The 22,253-nt window shown below is 37.8% G+C and overlaps 1 protein-coding gene across 1 annotated transcript in view; it reads right to left on the bottom strand.

The window, feature by feature from the left end:
* Window positions 1-594: 594 nt before the first annotated feature.
* The window catches only part of tox3 (TOX high mobility group box family member 3), a 54,622-nt gene continuing 32,963 nt past the window's right edge, over window positions 595-22,253 (bottom strand). The window contains exons 3-7 of the mRNA XM_012880208.3: window positions 15,842-16,090; window positions 4,224-4,487; window positions 3,296-3,526; window positions 3,125-3,205; window positions 595-3,016 (exon numbers count right to left, since the gene is read on the bottom strand). Of these exons, the coding sequence (XP_012735662.1) occupies window positions 2,186-3,016; window positions 3,125-3,205; window positions 3,296-3,526; window positions 4,224-4,487; window positions 15,842-16,090 (1,656 nt within the window). The 3' untranslated portion in view covers window positions 595-2,185. The remainder of the gene's footprint in view (window positions 3,017-3,124; window positions 3,206-3,295; window positions 3,527-4,223; window positions 4,488-15,841; window positions 16,091-22,253) is intronic.

Below are 22,253 nucleotides of genomic sequence, written 5' to 3'. Positions count from 1 at the left end.
CCTACTCTCTCCATTGTTAGATGATGGACTGAACAATGCTCTGTTTGGGTTTTAAAGCTTGGAATATCACTTTATAACCCAGACTTTTAAAAATTTCCCTTCAACTTTATCCCTGATCTTCCAGGTGTGATCCTTAACTTTCCTGATGCTGTTGTTCTCCAAGAAGCCTGTCACAGTGAAGATATTTGCAGAATAGCTATATTTATACTGAGATTGACTTACATAAAAATGGTTTCTAATTATGTGACTTCGGAAGGCAGTTGGTTGCACTGGATTTTATTTGGGGGTATGAGATCAAACAGAATTAAATAAATGTAGTTACCAGATTTTTATTTGTAATTATTGAAAAAACATTTACTGTTTTCTTTACACTTTCCAGTTATGCATGACTTTGTGTTTTGTCTATCACACAGACTCCCAATAAGATACATTAAAGTCTGAGTTTGTAACAAGTAAAAATGTGAAAAACGTTCTAGGATTGTGAACACTTTGGCTAAGTACTGTAATCTGTTTGTTTTAGTAGCTAATAATAAGATGTGAAAGCACTTCATAGAAATGACGGCCTCAAAAGAAACTGATTCCTCCAAATAAATATTTGATTGATAGTTTAATTTTAAACAGAGACACAGAGAAATATATAATACTTCATACAAAATTATGGCTACTATCATATTAGTGATGGAATGTCTCTGGAATTGTTTTCATGGCTGCGTAAAAGCTCCAACGTTAAATAATGATTCCTACTGTAAGCTGCAAACATCTTTTTTTTCCCAAGAACTCCATACCAAAATCCATTTATCCTAAGGACAGTTTTCATCTGTACTTGGTTTGTAAGCAAAATACAAACAAAATTAATTGCTGCTATAGGAACTTATAAAAAAAGTATAAAAGAGCAGAAATGCACTATGTGATACAGCAATCCACAGGTCATTAAAACAATGTTTTAATTAAAGCCTCACATATTAAAACTTTACAACAGGTTATATGAAAAAATGTACATTTTCTTTTTCCCCGGGGACTTTTGTACAACTGGCAAGCAAAAAAAAAAAAGAAAAAGAAAAGAAAAAACACAAAACAATGTCCAATATCTTTTAAGTTGGCTTTGGCAGTGCAACAAACGGGCTCTGCTGTATTTTTCTGTCAATGTCAGTATTGGTAAGCAGAGAAAAAGATACAAGAATGCCAAAATCATCTGCCTTGATCCAGAACTATATCCAAATCTATATTTAGCATAAAATATCCCCCTTTTTCGTATAATAAAAAAACATAATTTAATTGTTATACATTTGACATAAAAACAATAATATTAATTAAAGAAGTAGGTTTTTTTTGGATGGGTGGGGGCAGGGACAGCCAGTTACACACTTTTCGGCAAATTGTCTGGAGGGTGAATTGCTGCAAACAGGAGATCTCCCCTCTCCCCTCTCTACAAAACATGTACAGCAGATTACAGCTACAGTTTGATGGTGTGATGACATAAATGATTTATGGCAGTTTCTGTCTCTGTCAGTTCAGTCATTCATCCAGATAACTGCTTCCAAAGACCTTTTATTTCCAGTTCTCTTCATTCTTCAAAGACATTGTCTGCTTTTGTGACATAGCTTGAAAGTGTCTTTAAATATCACTGAGCCACTCCCCGTGTGATGCTTTGAGCAGTTGGATCTGCAGGAAAGATGGAGGAAAGAAAGTCTTGTATATACTGGCCAGTGTGGGAACAAAGACTTGATGTGTGGGTTCCTGGTTTCCAGCAAATATCTAGTGAGTCACTCAACACAGGCAAAGAGTGATAAAAAAATGTTTTCCAAATGTCCTCGCGCTGTGCTGATCTCACATCTCTGGCCTCATAAATAAAGCTTTATTGTTAAATAATAGGGTGGGAGACAAATGTCTTTCAGTATTTTGTGTAACCAGCAAGTTAAAATTAACAACTGAAAGACATCACAACCAACCACTGGGTGCTCAAACCTAACAGGCTGCTGTCAGTTCTCAGCCTATTTCATAGACAAAACCCCAGCAAACATGATGACCCTCTGTACATGTATGTGCATATCTGTCTACAACAATAAACAGGTTCTTTATATAACATTCTAAATTTTACACACTTCTTAAGTGCAACTTAAAAAAAGCAACATGGAGTGATGCTTTTATTCTATTCCTGTTCTTAGAGATAGGATTTCCATTTGGCTCAGTAAATGCTGACCTGGGACAGGACCTGTGCGTGGGCCTGGATTTGGGAGGGGTGTGGTTGTTGCTGAGGGGCTGGCTGGGGACTGCCTAGAGATGCAGATCCTCCCACTGAATGTGGCGTACCAGGAGAGTGCTGGGGTGGGGAACACTGCGACTGGTGCTGCTGCTGCTGTTGCTGCTGTTGTTGTTGTTGTTGCTGCTGTTGCTGGAGATGTTGAATCTGCTGCTGATGCAGTTGATGTTGCATTTGCATGTGCTGCATTTGCATGTGCTGCTGCTGTTGCTGCTGCTGCTGTTGTTGCTGTTGCATGTGGTGCTGCTGCAGCTGTTGCTGCAGGTGGTGCTGGAAATGCTGATGCTGCATCTGCTGCTGGATCTGTTGGTGATGCATCTGCTGCTGCTGCATTTGATGGTGCTGGAGGTGCTGTTGCATCTGTTGCTGCTGTTGCTGCTGCTGGAGCTGCTGCATGGCGTGCTGTTGCACTGATTGCATGGGTGGGCTCATCTGAGACACCGCTGTGGACTGAGCACCCGCCACCATGGGTCCGCCGGCATTCATCTGGCCCAGTAGTTGTGGAGGCATCCCAGAGGACATGTTCTGGTGGGAAACGGTGACTGAAGTCACAACATGACTGCCCCCTAGTCTCATCTGTAGAGGCTTTGGGGCAATGGCCCGTGGCAGTGCTTGCTGCAGGGCCTGGGAAGCTGATGGCATGGAGGGGTGCTGGTTGTGGGGCGTAGGCAACACCAGGCCAGGGGACAGGCTGGTAGAGGCCAGGGTCTGTTGAACTGTTCGAATGGTTTGAGCTTCAGCTGATTCTGCTGCAGCCTGAATGGAGTGAAGAAACATAATGTGTTATCTCCAATGTTAGAATGTCTTAAATAAAGCAAAATATGTATTTAACACTTTTTCAATGTAAAGTAAACAAGTTCTCACCTTAGAGACCAGACTTGCACGGTAAGCAGCAAGGGCCTTTAAGTATTCTTTCTTGGCCGCTTCTGTTTTGCTTTTATAAACCTGTGAAGAGACATAATTCGTTATGACTAAGTAAGAATTGCAGATATTTTTAGATTTATATCCAGTCTGAAAACAGGAATTTAGGAGTACCTGTTTCTGTTCCTCTCCAAGGCCATCCCACATTGAGGCTACAATCTTGGACACTTCTCCAAAGGTAGCGTTGGGGTTCTGACCTTTGATTGCAGCCTGGGTATCTCTGAAGAACAGGGCATAAGCAGAAACCGGCTTTTGGGGCTCATTGGGATCCTTCTTCTTTTTCTTTTTTGGAGTCTTAGGCTTCTTTGTAGGATCAATTGGTGCTGGCCGCTTCTCCCCAATAACCTTAAATAACAGAAAAGTTTAATAAAAACTTGCTGCTAAAACGGGTTCTCACAATCCTTGTAATCCTTTGTAATCTCTGCAGCTCACAACACACTCAATAACTGTTTGCAACATGCTAATGGTTGCATAGGTTCTGATTTGATCATAAATCGTTTACAGTGTCGCCTATGCTAAGGTACACTTGCAAACAACTTAGCATCAATGAAATGCTGCTGTACTATCATGCATATTGCATATTATTTGATATTGTTCTGTAAGTGTGTTGGTGTTCTTTCTTAATTACATTTTTTTTACTGCTCACTTGAATATTTCATCTTTTTTAGGCGAGTATGCCACATGATCAACAACTGTGCAATATTTACTAGTCATTTATTTATTTTTTATTTTATTTTTGCCGTTTCTGATAAGCTCATCCTCTGCTGCTTTAGAACTAACTTTAGATTAGCTTGTTGTTTTTCTACTACTTTAAACTGTGTGTCCACTGTCACGCCCGAATTTCCCCATTGTGGAACAGTAAAGGATTCCTTATCTTATCTTATATCCTCATGACACTATTGTGTATTCATTCTTTTACCTTTAAGACCAAAGTAACACCTTTCTTTCCAAGAAGCCAGCACACAAAGAAAGATTAGAAAGAGTGTGACAGCATCTTTATCTAAAACTACCTAAAATAATGCCTGCCTACTGCATTACTCACCCTGTTGCTTTCCTCCTGGTCATCTTCATTGATGGAACTGGAGGGAGAAGGTGTGGCTGACTTGCTGGCAGGAGGCGATGGTGATGTATGGTTGATGTTGGGTCCAGCCATGGTTAGACTCAGCTGCCCGTTGAGTTGCGATTGGTTGATGGTGGACAGCTGATTCCGTGACATCATGCCATTAGGGCTGTTCATGCTGATGATAGATTTCATGACCATAGAAGGGTTGGATGAGTACTGACGTAGATGGCCAGGCCCAATGTTCTAGAAAGAAAAATCGAAGAAAAAAAAGAGAACAAAGTTGAGTGTAAGATGAGAAAATGGTAACTTCTTTAAACTTAAAACATTTTTACATACAAAAAATAAAAACAAACAAAAAATCCCCTAAATAGATATATGTCACCATGCTTTTGTATCATAGAAGACCAAATGACCTAACCTACATAAAACACATCTGGTTTAAAGCAATTCTGAACAACACATAAGGAAAGATTCACAGATCTTATGAAAATTGACATTCTGATGTGGAGAACAATTAATTTTTTCAAGACAGAAAATACATGTCTGAAGGACAAGAAATATGTATGAACGAGGCAGCAGTTTTCTATCTCAATAATATGGCAAAATTTGCTCACAAAAAAAAAAAGAACCAAAGGGCAGGAGTCGATACTTTGGATGGGTAACAGTATGGAAAAAAAAAAATCCTTGTTCCAAAGAAAATTGCTTAAGCAGGATATATAACATGGATTTAAGTGATTTTCTCACAGTTAGATCTGTTACAGTAAAGATCAAAACATGGATACATCTTTTGTTATTTACATTTGGGCAAATGGCTACCGTCAACCAACTTGTTTTTTTTTTTTTTTTTTTTTACAAGAACAATAACATGAGTTTATAGTAAAAAAAGAAAGATTAGACCTCTGAGGTTTTAGAGATGTGATTGAATAAAACCCTCTTTCTTTAATTACTGTGTATTTGCATGGGGATAAATGTTAAACATAAACAAATACTGAACACATTATAGCATTTATAGCCTTCGCTAATGTGCAATGCACGTCCCCAGATGGGCCTTTAACAAAATAAAATGGATTAAAAGACACACCAAGATAAAATATTATACGTAACAAAAGTACAAAAATTCCCCTAAAACAGACCACAATAAATCAAAGGACTGTTGTAGAGTCATGACTAGTCTTCTCTGAGAATCAAGAGATTATTGCACAAAATGGCTCAGTTGGTACAAAGAGGAACAAGGTGAAACACCTGAGTTTGGTTTTGTGCTGAGCTGTAGGAAAACTAAAATTCTTTAGATAAAAATATTTTGTTTGTACTATTTTGTCATTTTGAATCTCTGACGGGTTGCTTACTCTTACCTGTTTTAGAATAGATTTCCAGTTTAAGCATTTGAGTTGATGGATCTTGTTTAATTTCCATAATAACTAATGTGCCTGATGCTCCTGTATCTAGCTGTACAAGGCTCATTTCTGAGCTCCAGCTGTATTCAGCACAACACCCTGCTGCCCAAACACATCAACCTGTATCCCTTTGCCAGAACAGGAATTGGGTCATTGGATTCTGTGGTTAGTTATGTGGAAGATCTCATGTCAAGATGTCCTGACTCTTAAATGTCTCTTACAAGAAATGATAAATCAGCTTGACAAATAAGCAGTGAATGGCCATCCAAGCTTAGTTCTTGGGTAAATCGCAGCTCACAGCTTAGATTTCTAAATCTTGAAGGACGACAAAAGAAAAGGTTGTACATAACTTTAATTGGCACATGAGAAAAAAATGTTGTACATTACCACAATGTTACTCTACTAACCCCAAATATACATTATTTATTCTAGGGCGTAACTCTGCTGAAGTATAACTTTTCATGCCACAGCTGAGTGGAGTGAAGATAATAAAAGACAGTGATGAATACATCATCAATCTAAAGTCATTAACCCAAATACTTTTTACTGCTGTGTTTTTTTTTTTTTTATATATAAAACATTGAGCTCTTTGAATACTCAAAGTTATAAACAACATGTTTACATTGATTGTGGCAAGGAAGAAATTGCAAGTTCTACTAAGTCTCCAGAGGAAAAACTGATCAGAGAACTAGCAGAGCTGACATGAAAACGAGAAGCAGACATGAACAGAACAGAAAAGGTGATTTGTTCTCTATGGGTACATCCATCTGGTATTCAGCAGTGCAAACTCAATCTCTCCTAACATCAACACATCATAAACCCATGCACCTGGCTTTATTGAAAGAACCTTATGAATGCCTGTCTTCAAAAACAATATTGTAACACAATTGCAGACAGGCACATATTGGATCTACAATCCATTTCTTTCCCATATGCTGCGTCTCCTGCTTATCATAAATACAATATACCAAGTGAGAACAGATTTATATTTACATGTGCGACCAGGTTTCTCCAAAAGGTGGGGCAAAGCCGTGAAAATAAATCAAAGCAATATGATTGTGATCCTGCACATTTGGAAATCTTGCAAATAAAAGCTGCCATAAACAAACCTGCAACCAAATAACTGTGATTTATATTTCAGCAAGGACCATTGCCATTACTGAGAACTCAATAGCTTACAATTTGCTCTTTGCTTGTGTGAACATCAAAGGCACACACTGAACTCATTAGTTGTGGCCATCTGTATACAGTAATATTATTTTTGCACAATCATTAGGGAGTTGTTTTGACTTCCAGCAATCAACCATTCTGATGTTTGGGTTTGTCATTTGGTGAGGTTTTCCAATTGTATTTAAATTACATGCTGCACATTTAGGAAAATAAGCATTGTTGATCACAGTTTAATTTGATTAGGTTACGTTGTGCATTGTGAAAAATGTGTTATTTGACAGATGTTGAAGGAATACTAAAACATTATAATTGCTCCAGGGAGTTGAATTGGCTTGTTTTCTCTTCATCAGCTCTGCTTTGTGGAAAGGTAAGATGTTTTACCCTTATTATATAAATGCATCAAATGTATCACCATGATCATTCTATCAAAAACATAATATTCTTTGTTTTGGTTTAGTAAACAAGAAAAAGGTTACAAGATAGAGGGATATATAATCAAAACAATTCAAGTGTCCAGTACTGCAATCGCATTGGACTACTTGGATGCATAGTTTATTGGGTCATTATATTTCAAGGACCATTGAAATACACATATATTTTTACATTATCTGCATGTAAATAAAATATTTGGCCAGTTGAACGGACCTTCGCTGCCCTAGATTCCCACTCAATATAAATATCTAAATACAACATGTTAAAAGCCAGAGAAAGAATTGGAGACATAAAAATTATAAATAATATTACATCCATCCATCCATTTTCTGACCCGCTTAATCCCTCATGGGGTCGCAGGGGGTGCTGGTGCCTATCTCCAGCGTTCACTGGGCGAGAGGCAGGATACACCCTGGACAGGTCGCCAGTCTGTCGCAGGGCAACACAGAGACAGACAGGACAAACAACCATTCACGCACACACTCACACCTAAGGACAATTTAGAGAGACCAATTAACCTAACAGTCATGTTCTTTTGGACTGCGGGAGGAAGCCGGAGTATTACAGTTACAGTTTATTTATTTTGAAATTCTGAGTGGATCTAGTTTGGTCACATGTTTATAAAATAGAAAATAAAATCTATAAATTGGAAAAAAAAAGATAAAACAGAAATAAAGAATGGCCATGAAAACCCCTGATCAGTGGATCTTAATGTCAGCCATCTTGAATAAATGCCAGGATTATGATGCTGAATTTAAATGAAAGCCTGACAAATTAAATATATTAAGTAACAGATGTGTTGATTGTGAATATAAATTTGTCAAACTTATGTTTACTTTTGTCCCCGAGCCTGCTCATTTGCATTTTGATTGCGGTATCACCAGCAGCCACAGCAGTGAGATATTTTGATAATGATCATGATTTTGCAAATACGTCTTTATCTTGAAAATACAGCAGCCAGATATGCCCGCCTTATTTAGATTTACGTGTTTGTATGAAGCTGAAATGTTCTGTCTAATCATTAAAGGGTTGTTTGAATGTAAATGCCATTTGTCATATTACCCACTATGCTTTTTTTTAAGTCGATGATAAAACAGCGAAGAATAACAACACAAGGCTTCTTGTAATGTGCTTCATATAAAAGCAACATTACTGTTGGCCTGAGCCACTCAAACTAAACAAGAAGACAAGGACAAAATAAAAATAAAAATCACAAAATATTAACAACGTGTAAAACCTTTTCCACAGTAAACACTGAAGTGGGACTCCAATCCAACATTTATGCATTCACTAACTGATAAAAATCTCAGCACTGAAGTCAATGAAAACAGCCTCAAGCCTTTTTTAAGATACTGGAAACCTGAATTTGGACAGAATTTATGAACAGTGGCACCAAGCTGTAACAGGCTGAAAAGAATGTTAACAAGTTCAATTTCCATTCAATCAATGCCAGAGCTCTTGGAAATGTTCCATGGCAGGAGAGGGGTAAAATCATCTATATGGTAATTATAAGGATGAATCCCCCAGTAACTTTCGCCAGCATGAAAGGTCAGTCCTATTAAAGATAGTTTATCAGCGCTCTGCACATATTCCTTTACGCTGCTTCTAAACGGGTACATCGTTTTTTTTTCCCCCTCCATTTTCTGCAACCTGCTGAAGTCTGTGCTTAAGCCAAAAAAGAAAAATGGAATTCTGAATGCTGGTAAAGGCTATAACAGCAAGAAGATAAATAATTTTTTTTCTTCCTCTGCACCATCTCAGTCAAACACACTTCGCTGTCTTACTGTCTCTGATTGGAAAAAAAACTTAGTCTATATATCTCACACACCTCTAACCCACACTTAAAACACATCTACCCCATTCTACTCACCTCTACTCTCGGACTCTGAAGCTGATAGGCTACCTCGCCTCCCTACGGTCTGGTACTGCCACTGACCCATACCCCTTCTCTACTATTTCTCTTTATAGATTATGTGTATTTAAAACTTGTCCAACATGACATCATTTCAGTTTGAGAACCTCACAAAAAAGTAAATTACAAAATCAATCATGCAGAAGGTCAAGCTGAGACTTCATTACAAGTATTGCATGCCTGCATGAATATTTTTCATTTCTGACTGACCCAATATGTCACAATTGCTGTCAAAGAAAAAAAAAAGGGTACAAAAAAGAAGAAAAAAAAATCCACTCTCTTAAATTGATGTACAACTCATGTCAGTGCTTCGTGGCCTGAAAGGGAGATAAGAGGGATGTGTAGAAAAACAGGCTTTCTGCAACAGTGCCCACATTTTCCATTTCATTCAGGATATAGTGGGCTCTCAGAAGTGAAGGTATTGTACTCACTAGAAATCTGCAAAGGATATCAAACCATGTAAACAACAAACTTGTGATGAAACGGCTTCAATAATTAACACAATAACATTTCCAGTTATTTTGAAATAGATTTCTATTAAAACCAAACAAAATAACTGCTGTAATAAAAACTTTAACGTTTTTTGATTGTCTATCTCATACAGTGTTGTAAGGGATTTACCAACGAATCAAGTTAGTTTCGGTATTGATTTGCCTTATTTAAGGTGAAAAAAAACAGTAAGAATACAGGTATTCAACATGAACAAAATGTCAGATTAAAATAGGAATAAAATAATGTCCTGCTGTTTTATTTTGATAGGGACTGTCAGAGAGTTTAAGTCATTGCGGTTGCATAAAGTAGCAGGTAAAGCTAAGATTTTCCTCTAAATCCATAAACACCATTAATGATTTACTTATTAAAACCTGTAGTTCTTTTAATAATACCAGTTGGCGTGGATAAATCTTGCACAAACAGTACACTTCAGTTTGCTTGAAGAACCGAGAAGAGCTGATGGAGGTTGGGAAACTTTAACAACCCCTTCTTGTTTACAATTGTATTAATACATTTAGATATAGGTATTAGGGCATCTGCTAACAGGGATTCTGATTTGTGTAGATTATCAAATGCAGTGAGATCTTAAAACATTTAAAGCATGAGTTGTTTTGAGTAAATAAATGTCATGGTTCTGGGTTGGCTCTCGGGTTGTGGAAAACCAAACTGGCTGTAGCACCAGCCTTGGTTAAATCATTTAAATAATTTGGTGGGAAAAAAACCCAACCAGAGGCCTATGAAAACAGATATTTAAACCACCAAAAGCACCAAGTGTAGCGGTATTTTGTAATATTTGTCACTATTGATAAAATGTCTTTGAAATGCAACATAACTTAACATTACTTTATGAAATAATGTATGAATTTTTATAAATTAGCTGAATCAACACTATGTACATCTAATTTTATGAGAAACATTGTAATCACAGGCACACACATTGAACATGGTGAATAAGTGATTCAAGCTGTGTGGTAACTAGTTAATTATTTTAGTGCAATTTCAGAGAGAAAAAAGAGACTAGATTAAAAACTGTATTTATACCTCACTTTGTAATCCAGGGTGGAATAATCTGCAGGTTTTCACATGCATTATACATTTGCAACGTGAAAACAGAGCAGGTCTCCTCTCTGCTCCCTGCTCACAATGCATGTAAGGCTTTCAGGAAGAGGTAGCTACCTGTGCCTGTGAGACAGTGCTTAAGGAATATGGAGACCCCACACATCTGCAGCTGTCATGAGACAGTAAACAGATTGCTGCTTTCACGTGAAGTTGTTAAATTGCCAAAAACGCAGAGATAAGTCACTAGATTTGTTTGTAGTTGCTTTTTTTAATAATTGTTGCTAGAGGGGTCTGAAAAGTCCCCAAATATATTGGCAACACTAAGTTAGCAAAACTGGGCTGTCATCTCTAGTTTTCCTTCACTACCGAGGAGCGCAGCAAACAGTAGCCACCAGTAGCTTCATACACTAGCTAGCTATGCAACGAGACAGACAGGAGTCGGAGGTGTTGGTTTTTCGAAAACGATGTAAATTATAACATCTCATGATATTTGAATTAATTTTAAACTGATTATGATTAGAACAAGTGCGTAAACATATAGTAGCTATGCTATATCACATACTTTACATTGTGTTAACATATATTTTCATTCATTCTGAAGGTGTGGCAACTTTTATTTTGGTGTGGCGGTGTGCCATGATCAGTTACATGTAGCGGAAACCGTGATATATATGAATTTCACTATTCTACTTGTACTACTAACAACAATAATACAAGTAATTTCAAAAATATGTTCTTAATGCTGCTAGCTACAGTAAATTCAGCTCGCAAATACTTTTCTGCATGTCTTTGATGGAAAAAAAACATGATAAACTGATAACTGATAAATTTGCATAAAAGCATGAAAGAAAATTTTCATACCCTTACATATATTAAAAAGACAGACAAACAGCCCTTTCAGCCTCAATGTTATCTTGCATAATGCATAAACTCTGTGCTATTAAATATTAGCATATCTGTAACTGTAAAGCTAATGGCATGTGAAACAGCAAGTTATGAATGAAATAAAAAATACGTAATGTGTCACCCAATAGTGATGAATGTGATGAGACAGCCAGGCTCAGATCCCCTGAATATTGATTTTAACATCCAATCCAACCAGTTGACTACTGTAGGCTTCGGATCCAATCACAGAGGACACACAGCCCATTTCAGAGCACGCTTACATGTGTCAAGAAAACCCTAAAATGTGGTGAAGGCACCAGGTGTTTTTTGAAATGGAACCCACAGACCCTCGCTGTGCAGTGGAGAGAAAAAAAATCGAGACGAAATTGTGAATAAAGTAATACTGGCAGCTCTAACTCCAGTACTATTTGGCACTATTGAGACTCAATCACAAATCAGGAGGACACATGCTGTGAGACAAAAATGAGAGTCAGAAGCTTGTTAGGAGAGCAGATTAAATAAATAATGACTTCAGATTCAGGGCTTGCTAGGCATGCTGCAGCTGAGAAAATGTATTTCTTTTTTTGTGTGAGCCCAGCATCTGTGGCCAATTTACAAGACATACACTGAAAATTAGGGGAGAGAGAGGAATTAGCAGAACACTTGGCAATGCAATGGCATGGAAGAACCCTTTGAAAACAGCCCAGGTATATTCACTGGATGGGTTTCTCATTAAGTTGTGATAAGAAAGAGACTTTCACACACAGAGAGAATTCTGCACCAGAAAGCCAGCACAGAGAAAGCAAAATAAGTGTTGGGGAATATGAGCATGGTGGCTTGATGAAAAATGTAATTGCAATCGTGCACGGTTTATTTGTTTGCCCCTGCAGCCACAACAAATAACACAGAATGTAATCATGTATATAAGGTTGTCATTCCTTTATCAGCGTGCTGACAAAATGACAAAACACCTCTCCTAGGGCCTGCGTAAATCATTGTCTCTGAATATAAAAGCCACTGCAAACGATGCTGTTACTTATCTCATTTGTAAGTTGTGCTCTGCTTTCAAAGCAGAGATAAAGCCACAGATGAAAAGAGTTTCTATAGACATCGTCATAAGACTTTTGGAGATCAATCCCATTTGCAGGAAAAATGAAGGGCCACCACAAGGCTTCCTACGCTACAATGTGTGATGACTGATAAGTGAGCAGCGTGCCGGCGACAATGCCGGTAGGCAGGGAGCACAGACCTATATTCTCCCCTCAGATTTTAATAGAGTCTCTGCACAATCAGAGACATGAGCCATGCAAATGGTGTTAAAGAGGAATAATGTTTGAGAATCAAATCTAATCCTCCAGCAAGTCGCCAGAACAGTCAGGAATGTAATTGTGTCGAGGTTCGGTTTCCTCCAGATGCAGAAAGCTTAACTGACCATGAAATGAAAATTCTTTAGGCAAAAAGCCTTCTGGGGCTAACTTACTATATGCAGCACAGATATTTTAAAAGCTGCAATTATTTTATAGGCCAGATGAATATAAGCTGGAAAAAGAGTGGTAAGTTTTTTATGGCTCTTTCCCATATTGAATGTAAATAAATATCTGAGAGCAGCACTTCTAACCCACATTTCACTTATTCATACAGTTATAATGCTAATGACTGCTTGGTTTGACGCAATGTGATTTGTGGCTCGCCAAGTAAATGTGGCACTGATATCATTGTGTCCTCGTTCACGCTTTTGTTCTTTTATTTCTTCTCTCCTAAATGAGTTTTCCATTTCTGTAATAGGTCTGTAAGACAACTAGTCAGCCAGTGACATTTCAATTTTTCCTCTTCAGTGCTTCTATGATTGTGGCATTTGAAAATACATTTCCACCCTCAGATGACGATCTCCCAATCTGTAGCACGATATCTATATTAAGAACAAGATTATTTGAATCTACAGTTTTACATTTGACCAACTGTATAATGGTCTAATGAAGAGGGCATAGCTTTGATGTGAGCTACAACCTACAGAACTGTATCTTGCAGGTCTCTTAAACTGGCCTCGTTGGATCACAGGTTCAATCAAACCAAGCGGTCTCTCAAAGAGTATCTGAAAACATGAGCAGTCTACGACCTTGCAATGTTGTCACAGTCCAGGTTGTTTATTTAGATGTTCAGTGTAAAGCTTCCTATACGAGTTGATAATGTTTTGTTTCATTTAGAAATCCAGAAGGTTTTGGGGAAAAATATTACAAGCAGTAATTTTGAATATTGATTGCTGATTGTATCAAAAAGGTGAATTTGGATGACAAGATGAAGACTGAATGGGAAAATGTCAAACCAAATGTTCTCACTTCTGATTCCTGTTGAGAAGTTAGAATCATTGTTTATAACACTGATTCAATCTAAAGCAGCTTTAACTTTAATATAATTGAAAAAAAGGATTTGGCTAGCCTCCAGGTAAGTAAATGAAGTTAAAACCTTTACATCACCAAAAGAAAGTCCATGCTAAACTCCTAAAGGTGGGGTCTAAAACATGGAACAGCATTAACTGTGGCAAAAAAATGCTTCTTAAAGACACATCAATGTGAAACCATGGCAGTTTGGGTGCCGTTTTTACTGTCTAGGCAGATATGAATGTGTTTTGTACTTCAACACCTGTGATCTCTTCACATCTGTTCACCCTATAGAGTGAAGGGGGAGGGGGACTCATGTTCTTGTTCATTTTTGTGTTTTATTTTGTTTTTTGAATCCTCCCAGTAACATAATATCGTGCCATTTAGTCAGAGTGATTATATAGATCCTGTGTTGTAAACAAGGGCAGATGCTGTGCCAGATGTGCTGACAACAGGAGGTGTACAAAAGCTGTGAAGGTGACATTATATTACTTAAATCAGTGGCTTCCAGAACTATAGTCATGTAAATCATCTCTTTCATTTTGCATATGTCATCAAAAATCTCATCTGGAGCAGCAGCTGCAAATACAAGATGTCTCTGTGACAAATTATAGACATTACAAACTGACTTTGGATTACTACAATGTCTTGCAAAGATATACATATCCCTTAAATATTTTCCATGTCTTGTCATATTACAACCACAAACATCAATGTATTTCATTGAGATTTTATGTGACAGACAAACACAAAGTTGAGCAGAATTGTGAAGTTATTCATCAAATCCTTAAATGCTAACCAGCTTCTTATTTTCCTGCTTAGAACAGCATATACACTTTCGCCACCATGTATGATCTTAAGTTTGGTGTGTTGGAAATGAAATAAAAGAAGGCATTATATTTGTAGCTTTGAAAAGGTTGGACAAAATTTCTTTAGAACATAAATCCCCAAGAATATACTTAGCTTATTTCTTATTATTAATAGAAACAATTAAGTCTATCTGTATGTCTTGTAATGTATGAAAGAAGTATAGTCAAGCATTTATTTAGCTTATTCCTTTGTTTTTCCTATGTATGTAATGTTTTTCTGCACATGTACAGCACTTTGAATTGTCTTGTTACTGCAAAGTGCTATATAAATAAACTTGCCTTGCATTTGGGTGATATGCATAAATAACTTTCCTACAAACCTTGCATGTTGCATGTACACCAAAACGTTTGATTTTGTTCTCATCATCAAGACCAACAAAACTACAGATGACTTTCTTTCAATGATGGTTTTCTTTCTGGTATGCTTCCAATACAGCCATATTTGTACACTAACTAATGCTAATCCTTTTAATATATCTTCCCTTCTTAGCTGTGGACCTGCAGTTCCATCAGAGTTAACTTGAGTCTTAGCTGAAGCTCTACTCAGAAATGCCGTTATTTGCTTGTTCATAACTGTTCAACTAAATTCACAGCAATGGTGTAAACAGGTCTGCAGTTGTACCATACTCTTTCCACTTTCAGATGTTCGATTGAACAGTGCTCTGTTGAATGTTCAAAATTTGCCTTATTGTTTTAAAACTCAGCTCTGCTTTTAACTTCTTCACAACTTCATCCCTGGTGTGTTCCTTGTTCTTCATCATATTGTTTCTTCATAAATGTTGTCCAACAAACCTCTGATACCTCCACAGAAGAGCTGTATTTATGCGAAGATTAAATTACACACAGGTGGAATTCTACTCACTAATTAAATCACTTCAGCAGAAAATTGATTTCTCTGGACTCGAGAGAATCCAATTAAAGGAGACTATGTTTGCTTCACCTTTCAGATTTCTATTTGCAAAAGAAAACAACAACAAAAAAAAAAACAGTGCAAAATAATACTCACCACATGTTGGCCATTGTTGACAGACACCCCTTCTTGGTCCATCATGTTGCGTGAAATGGTAATTGAGGGTAGTTCCAGGCTCTGTGGGGGAAACTGAGGAATTATTGAACCCCTATGCTGGGCTGGGGGTTCGGGCATGGCAGGAAAGGGCGAGTTCACTTCAGGGCCGAGACTGGACTCAGTCTCAGGTGGAGGCGTGATGGGAGGGATCTCAAACTCCTCATCCCCCAAGCTGGGTGTATGAAAAGTCTACGGGAATAAGAGGAAACATAAGAAAATCATGAAACCCAAAACAGCAGTGGACCATTTGCTGTGGTGGTATCAAATTCACCGGAAGTACACCTTCGGGGATTAAATCAAACAACTCTGCTTAAGCGGAGAATGTTTTAGTAGAGTGGTAATACACTTGCCTCTAAGTGTGGTTAGATTTAACATTTCCTAAACCTACTGAAGTCCACTTTGAAGGGAAAAAAAGATGTAAAAGGCAAGTGTGGAGGAGGACGTCAAAAGCAGAAATATCAAGCAGCAATCACAGAGAAAAGAGAGGATACATGATAAAAGCCCTTAATCTTGGGGATGGAAGATGTTGGGTTGAAGTGCAGGGAAAATGCACGTCATAGGGAGATGGGTTTAAAGAACATTTTCAAAGATTATTACGCCTGGCCAGAAGTGTTTCTTTTTGTTCCCCCTCGCCTGCACCCTTGAATCTGCTCATCAAACGGCCTAATCCTTCTGCCTTTTGAATTAAAGCTTTTGGTCACGCTTAATTTGCTTATATGTCTTCTTGGATGGGGCTGTTCACCAACTTGGGACTTGTTTTCATCTGCACATTGCATTAAGCTACTCACTGGAAGGCCAAAATTCTCATCCTCTCACAATGACCACAGTGTGGGACCACATTATTGCTCGGCATGCGGCCTGAAGTTCCAGACATTTCTGCTGCTGTCAAGTCACATACACAGCCTCACCTGCTAAAAGTGACATGGTTTTTAATACTAATACTTGGAATATTATCCTTCAGGCATGGCGCCTGTGTTTGGCTTCGCTGCTGCAGCTGGTTATTCATTCCGACTCGTATTGTCTGTTTCCTGGACTATATTGCTATTAAGTTTGTCAAAAAATGTTGTGTCTACTGCATGGGTGTACGATCGCCAAACAGTGCTGTTTATCCGATCCTCCATCTCGGCATTCAGTGACAGTTGTACCTGGAGCGGTACAGGTGAGTTTGCAGCCCCATTCATATATCCGACTGCAGCTGCCGTCTGTATGCAGCACGGTGAGAGCCTAATATGACCCACAAAAAGACAACGGAGAAAGCGAGGAAAAAGGGCATGGAGGCAGGTTCACTAAAACTCTTTGACTGCGATGCCAGATCTTCATGTCTTCGTTCTGTATTCTCAGCGGCCTCTTTTCTTATAGATTTTTTCTGACTTCTTATCTTCCATTATTAAGCTGAACAGAGTGATCATTGTTGATGATTTTAATATTCATGTGGATGATGATACTTGCAAAAATGCTTCTGAATTTGTAAATACCACGGAATCTTTTAACTCTACTCAGCATGTCTCTGGTCCTTCGCACAGCAAGGGATATATGCTCGATCTTGTTCTATCTCATAGTATTAACATTAATATTGTCTACATCGAAGATGTATTTGTTAGTATTCACAAATGCAACTTATTTGATCTTGTTTGTGATGATGGCCCTCTGCCTGCTAAACAAACTCGTGTTTGATAAACCAGCTTACTGTTGAGAAATTTTCAGCCGCATTTGATTTAAGCTCGGTTGGTATCTCGAAAGACGTGGACTCTTGTGCACAGGCATTTAATGATCACTGCGCCTTGCTGTCGGACAAAGTGGCGCCTCTTAACACTAGAGAAATTCCCTCTGTTAATACATCCCCATGGATGAATGATGCCATTCGCAGTTTGAGGCGTATCTGTCGGGGAATTGAGCGTTTATGGAAAGCAACTCAGCTACAGGTCCACTGCCTGCATCTTAAAGAGCTCTTACAAGAATTAAACGAAATTATCAAGGATACTAGATCCTCCTACTTCACTAACCTGATATCTGCCTGTAAAAGAAAACCTAAAGCTATGTTTGAGACCATTAGCAACATGGTTTCTCTTGCTGCATGTATTGTCTCTGTGTTTTCAAATGTTGACTGCAACCACTTTTTGTCTCAATTTGTGGATAAGGTTGGAGCTGTCAGGGCAGGTATTGTTCCATCAGCAAACACCCATTTAGTTAAACATCACTAGCTCTCAATACTGGACTCCTTCTGCCCCATTTACCTGAATGACATCATCAAGATAGTGGGCGTGATGAAACCTTCCCAAAGCCCTGTTGATGTTTTACCCACATTTCTGCTTTTAAAATCCATACATCAACTTAGCCAATGTTTGGTTTCAATTTTAAACTAATCTCTTTAGCTAGGCAAGGTCCCTAGCTCTTTTAAGCATGCTGTTGTTCAGGCTATTTTGAAAAAAAAAAACAACAAAAAAAAACAATAATCTTGATGTAGCTTCTTTTAGGAACAATAGGCTCATTTCTAAATTGCCTTTTCTTTCGAAAATTCTAGAATATGTCGCGATCCAGCTAAATACTATTTTGGATCCCCATAAGATCTTTGATAAATTTCAGTCTGTTTTTTGTAAAAAAAAAAAAAAACATTCAACTGAGACTGCCCTAGGGTCTCAAATTATATTTTGATAGCTGCTGATGGGGGTTAATGTTCTGTACTGGTCCTATTAGATCTCTTTGATACTGTTGATCACTGCACTCTGATTGATAGACTGAAAACAACTGTGGGCATTACTGAATCAGCTCTGGACTGGTTTCCCTCCTATCTTTCAGCCCCCTGCTCTTCAGTCTGTATATGCTTCCTCTTGGAAAGATTATTGGTATATTCGAAGAAATCATTGTTATGGTGATGATACCCAATTATATTTATTTTTAGTTCTCATAGGTTAGATGAACTGTCTGTGTTGTACAACTACTTAACTCCATTAACAAATGGATGGCAGACAACATTTTGCAACTCAATACAGACAAAACTGAGGTGGTAATTTTTGCCCCAAACAACAGTACCCCTAAGATCAGGCAGGCCATTGGGGCTCTATCATTCTCTGACAGTAATGTTGTGCAAAATTTGGGTATACTTTTAGACAAATGTATGTGTTTTAACAGTCATGTTAAATCTGTTGTTTATTCCTGTTTTTTCCATTTTAGGAACATTTCTAAGATTAGATCTATGGTTTCTAAAAAAATAAAGAGATGGAGATCACTTTTCAAGCTTTTATTTCTTCTTGTTTGCTTCATTACAATATATTGTACACATGTCTAAACAAATCATCCATGGACCGACTGCAAGTTGTACAGAATGCAGCTGCAAGGCTTTTGTTTAAAACCAACAGGAGATTGCACCATATCCCTGTACTTAAGGCCATTCATTGGCTTCCGATTAGTTTTGAAGTACATTTTTTAAATGTACCTATTACGTACAGAGCTTTGCATAGCCAAGCTCCATCTTTCTTTTACAGATAATTAGCTGTAACAGAATAATTCTTTTCACTGAGTTTGAACAGAAAGAAGGATTATTTTAACTTCCTTTCAAACCAGCATATCGAGTATTAGTCCTTTTTAGAAAGTTTACAGCAGACAGACCCAGGGTTTATTGATATGACAAACAGTCAACTCGCAAGCAATTGCAAGCAATTTTAGGAGTAAAACACAGGCTGATAATGTGAGGCTTGAAAAACACCTGCATGGCTTTGTAGTATAATACGGTGATACGGGAAGATTACAACCCGTTTGCCTCAGAGTAACAATGTTGGTAAGAAGAGGAGGAGAAACCCAAAAAACATCTAAATGCTGCAAGAATTGATGTCAATTTGCAGTTCAGTCATAACGGTTATTTTCCACTATGCTGATATACAAGAAGACTGAATTAATTGCAGAGCACTTTTAAATCCCTCAGCAGGGTACCAGTTGTTTAGGTTTTCAAGCCATTGAACACAGCATGTTTCTTGAGATGTTCTTCCTGAATTCTATTTAAATATAACAAAGCTGGAGACTTTCCGATCTCTACTTTAGTATACTGATTTATACACTGATGCCCATGTTCTCCATTATGTTCTGTACAAGATTATGTAAAATTTGAGAGTATACTCTAAGGTTCTTGGCTGTTGGTCACTTTTGTCTCCTCGTTGTGAGGTAAGTTGTCTCCACTACTCATCAATAATTAAAAATTTTATAGGAATTCAGGTGTAAAACTATTTGGCCAAAAAAAATAATCCTGGATTATGGCTATTTGCACAGCCTCCTGCATGTTGACTCACTTTTACACACACACCTGCATGTAACTCTCTCAAGAATTCATCAAATTATTCTAAGCCTTGATAGTGTTTAAATCTAAGTATTTTATTATGCATTGCAGCTTTAATAATTATGTATATGCAAATACAGCTCCTAACCACTGCATATAAAACGGAATTTCAGACTTAATGTTTTATCATTAGTCAGTACATAACTCAAGCAATCCAGTCTTTTGCTGCTCTGCCTTTCTGTGTCTGGTAAGGGGTGGAATAACAGAAGGGAGACAAGGAATGCAATATGCCAACACAGACCTTGATTAGGGAGTATTAATGTTCCCCTGGCTTGGTTTAGCACATTGACACTTTAAACAAATTCATTGTCTACTCAGGGCAGCTGTCTTTACAAGCACTGATGAAGGGAGAGCTAATAAGAGTGATATGCTTCCCTTTTCGTTGTCTCCCCCAACCCCATGACTGTTTCTGCATCAGTTAAAATTTCCGCAGTCGCAGCTAAAGTAACAGTTCTCTTTCCACAAGAACCTAACTTCAAACCCATAGCAATTTTTGCCAGCACAGAGAATGTTCGGTTCTTATTAATACCAAACACTGTGAATAGCTTGGTATTACTGTCTGTACTCTGCTCCTGCATTATGCTTTAGTCATAAAGAACAACAGGACAAAAGTCTATAGAATCAATCCAAAACATTTTCAACTATGGCACAACTTTACAGTAGCAAATGGAAAACAGATATCAACTATCTTTATTTTCTTGTCTTTAAGTGAGCCTTTAGACATGTTTTCAGTCTCATCTGGATCATTTCATGTATATGAAGACAGCTGCACATTATTCCAGTAACCCCAACAGAAACATGCATGCTTTCTTGTAGTCTTTTATTGTCCTCCAGTCAGACACAAATCTATTGCTGTAGTCTGACATACTGTATGCATGGTTTACATAAACAGTTTATAAAAAAAAAAAATCAAAAAGTGTGGCTTGTTATTCTGCTCACCACATAAGTCTTTTGGGGTATTTCTATTCTAACGTTTACAACCTGTTTTTTTTTTTTTTAACCATTCTTTGTGTTTGTGAAAATCAATTTCTAAGTTTTTAAATATAATTCTTAGATTCGGTCTGGACTCCAATTGAACCAATTAACTTTAATTGAACCATGAACCCTAACCGCTAAGACTTGGATATGCTTGCATCTAACCATTCCGTAGTAGTCGTTACTGTGTCATCATAAATGTTTTCCTGCTGAATGGTGAACCTCTACCCGAGTCTCAAGCATTTTGCAGCGACTGACAGTTTTTTTTTTTTTCAGAATTTCCATGTGTTTCCAATTTCCCATTGACTCTGAAGGAAAGCATGCACACAGCATGTTGCTGCCAACTGCTTGTGTTATTTTGGGGAAGTTGTGTGTGGGGTTACATGCAGTGTGTACACAGTCAGCAATAATTACTTTTTTTAGCTGTGTATCTAACAGATACCTGACATAAACAGCCCTGCTCCAATGTGCTATTAACTGACCAAGGATTGAAACCTGTTGATGCACGTAGACTTCTTGTAAAGTTACACTGCATGAGATAAATTAGGAGGGATCAATATATGACAGCTAATTGTACATTGAGAGCTGTGCTATAAAATAATGGAATAAACCCTGAAATTTTAGACAAAATGTCAAAGATGAAGGTTGGCTTAGGTTTTGAAAGAGAACAACACAAGCCTGACCGTGACCTCTAAGTTTAACACAGATATTTAACCAGCACAGGGGCGCTAGTGTTTACTGTCTACTAAAACAACTGCAGAACAACGCTGGAAAATGAGTTGGAGAGAAACAAATTATTACAGTAGGAAAGGGTTGACAGAGCAAGATCAGTATCAACGATAGTGCTTATGTGCAGCTCGTCTCATTGTTAATGATGATGCAAATTAACATCTACACCAGGGGCACTGATAATTGAGACATGTAGTTTGTGTCTCATATAGGGGGTTATGGAAGATGTCAGCTGTCTGTGTTGAGAAGGCCTTCACCCCAGGGTAGAGGTGCCAGATTGTACTGGAACCCACAGAGTGTTACAATGTCACACACTGTCTG

The sequence above is a fragment of the Fundulus heteroclitus genome, chromosome 4 (assembly GCF_011125445.2).
Source record: "Fundulus heteroclitus isolate FHET01 chromosome 4, MU-UCD_Fhet_4.1, whole genome shotgun sequence".
In the NCBI taxonomy this organism is placed as follows: Eukaryota; Metazoa; Chordata; class Actinopteri; order Cyprinodontiformes; family Fundulidae; genus Fundulus; species Fundulus heteroclitus.
This window is presented reverse-complemented; position numbering and strand designations above follow the sequence as displayed.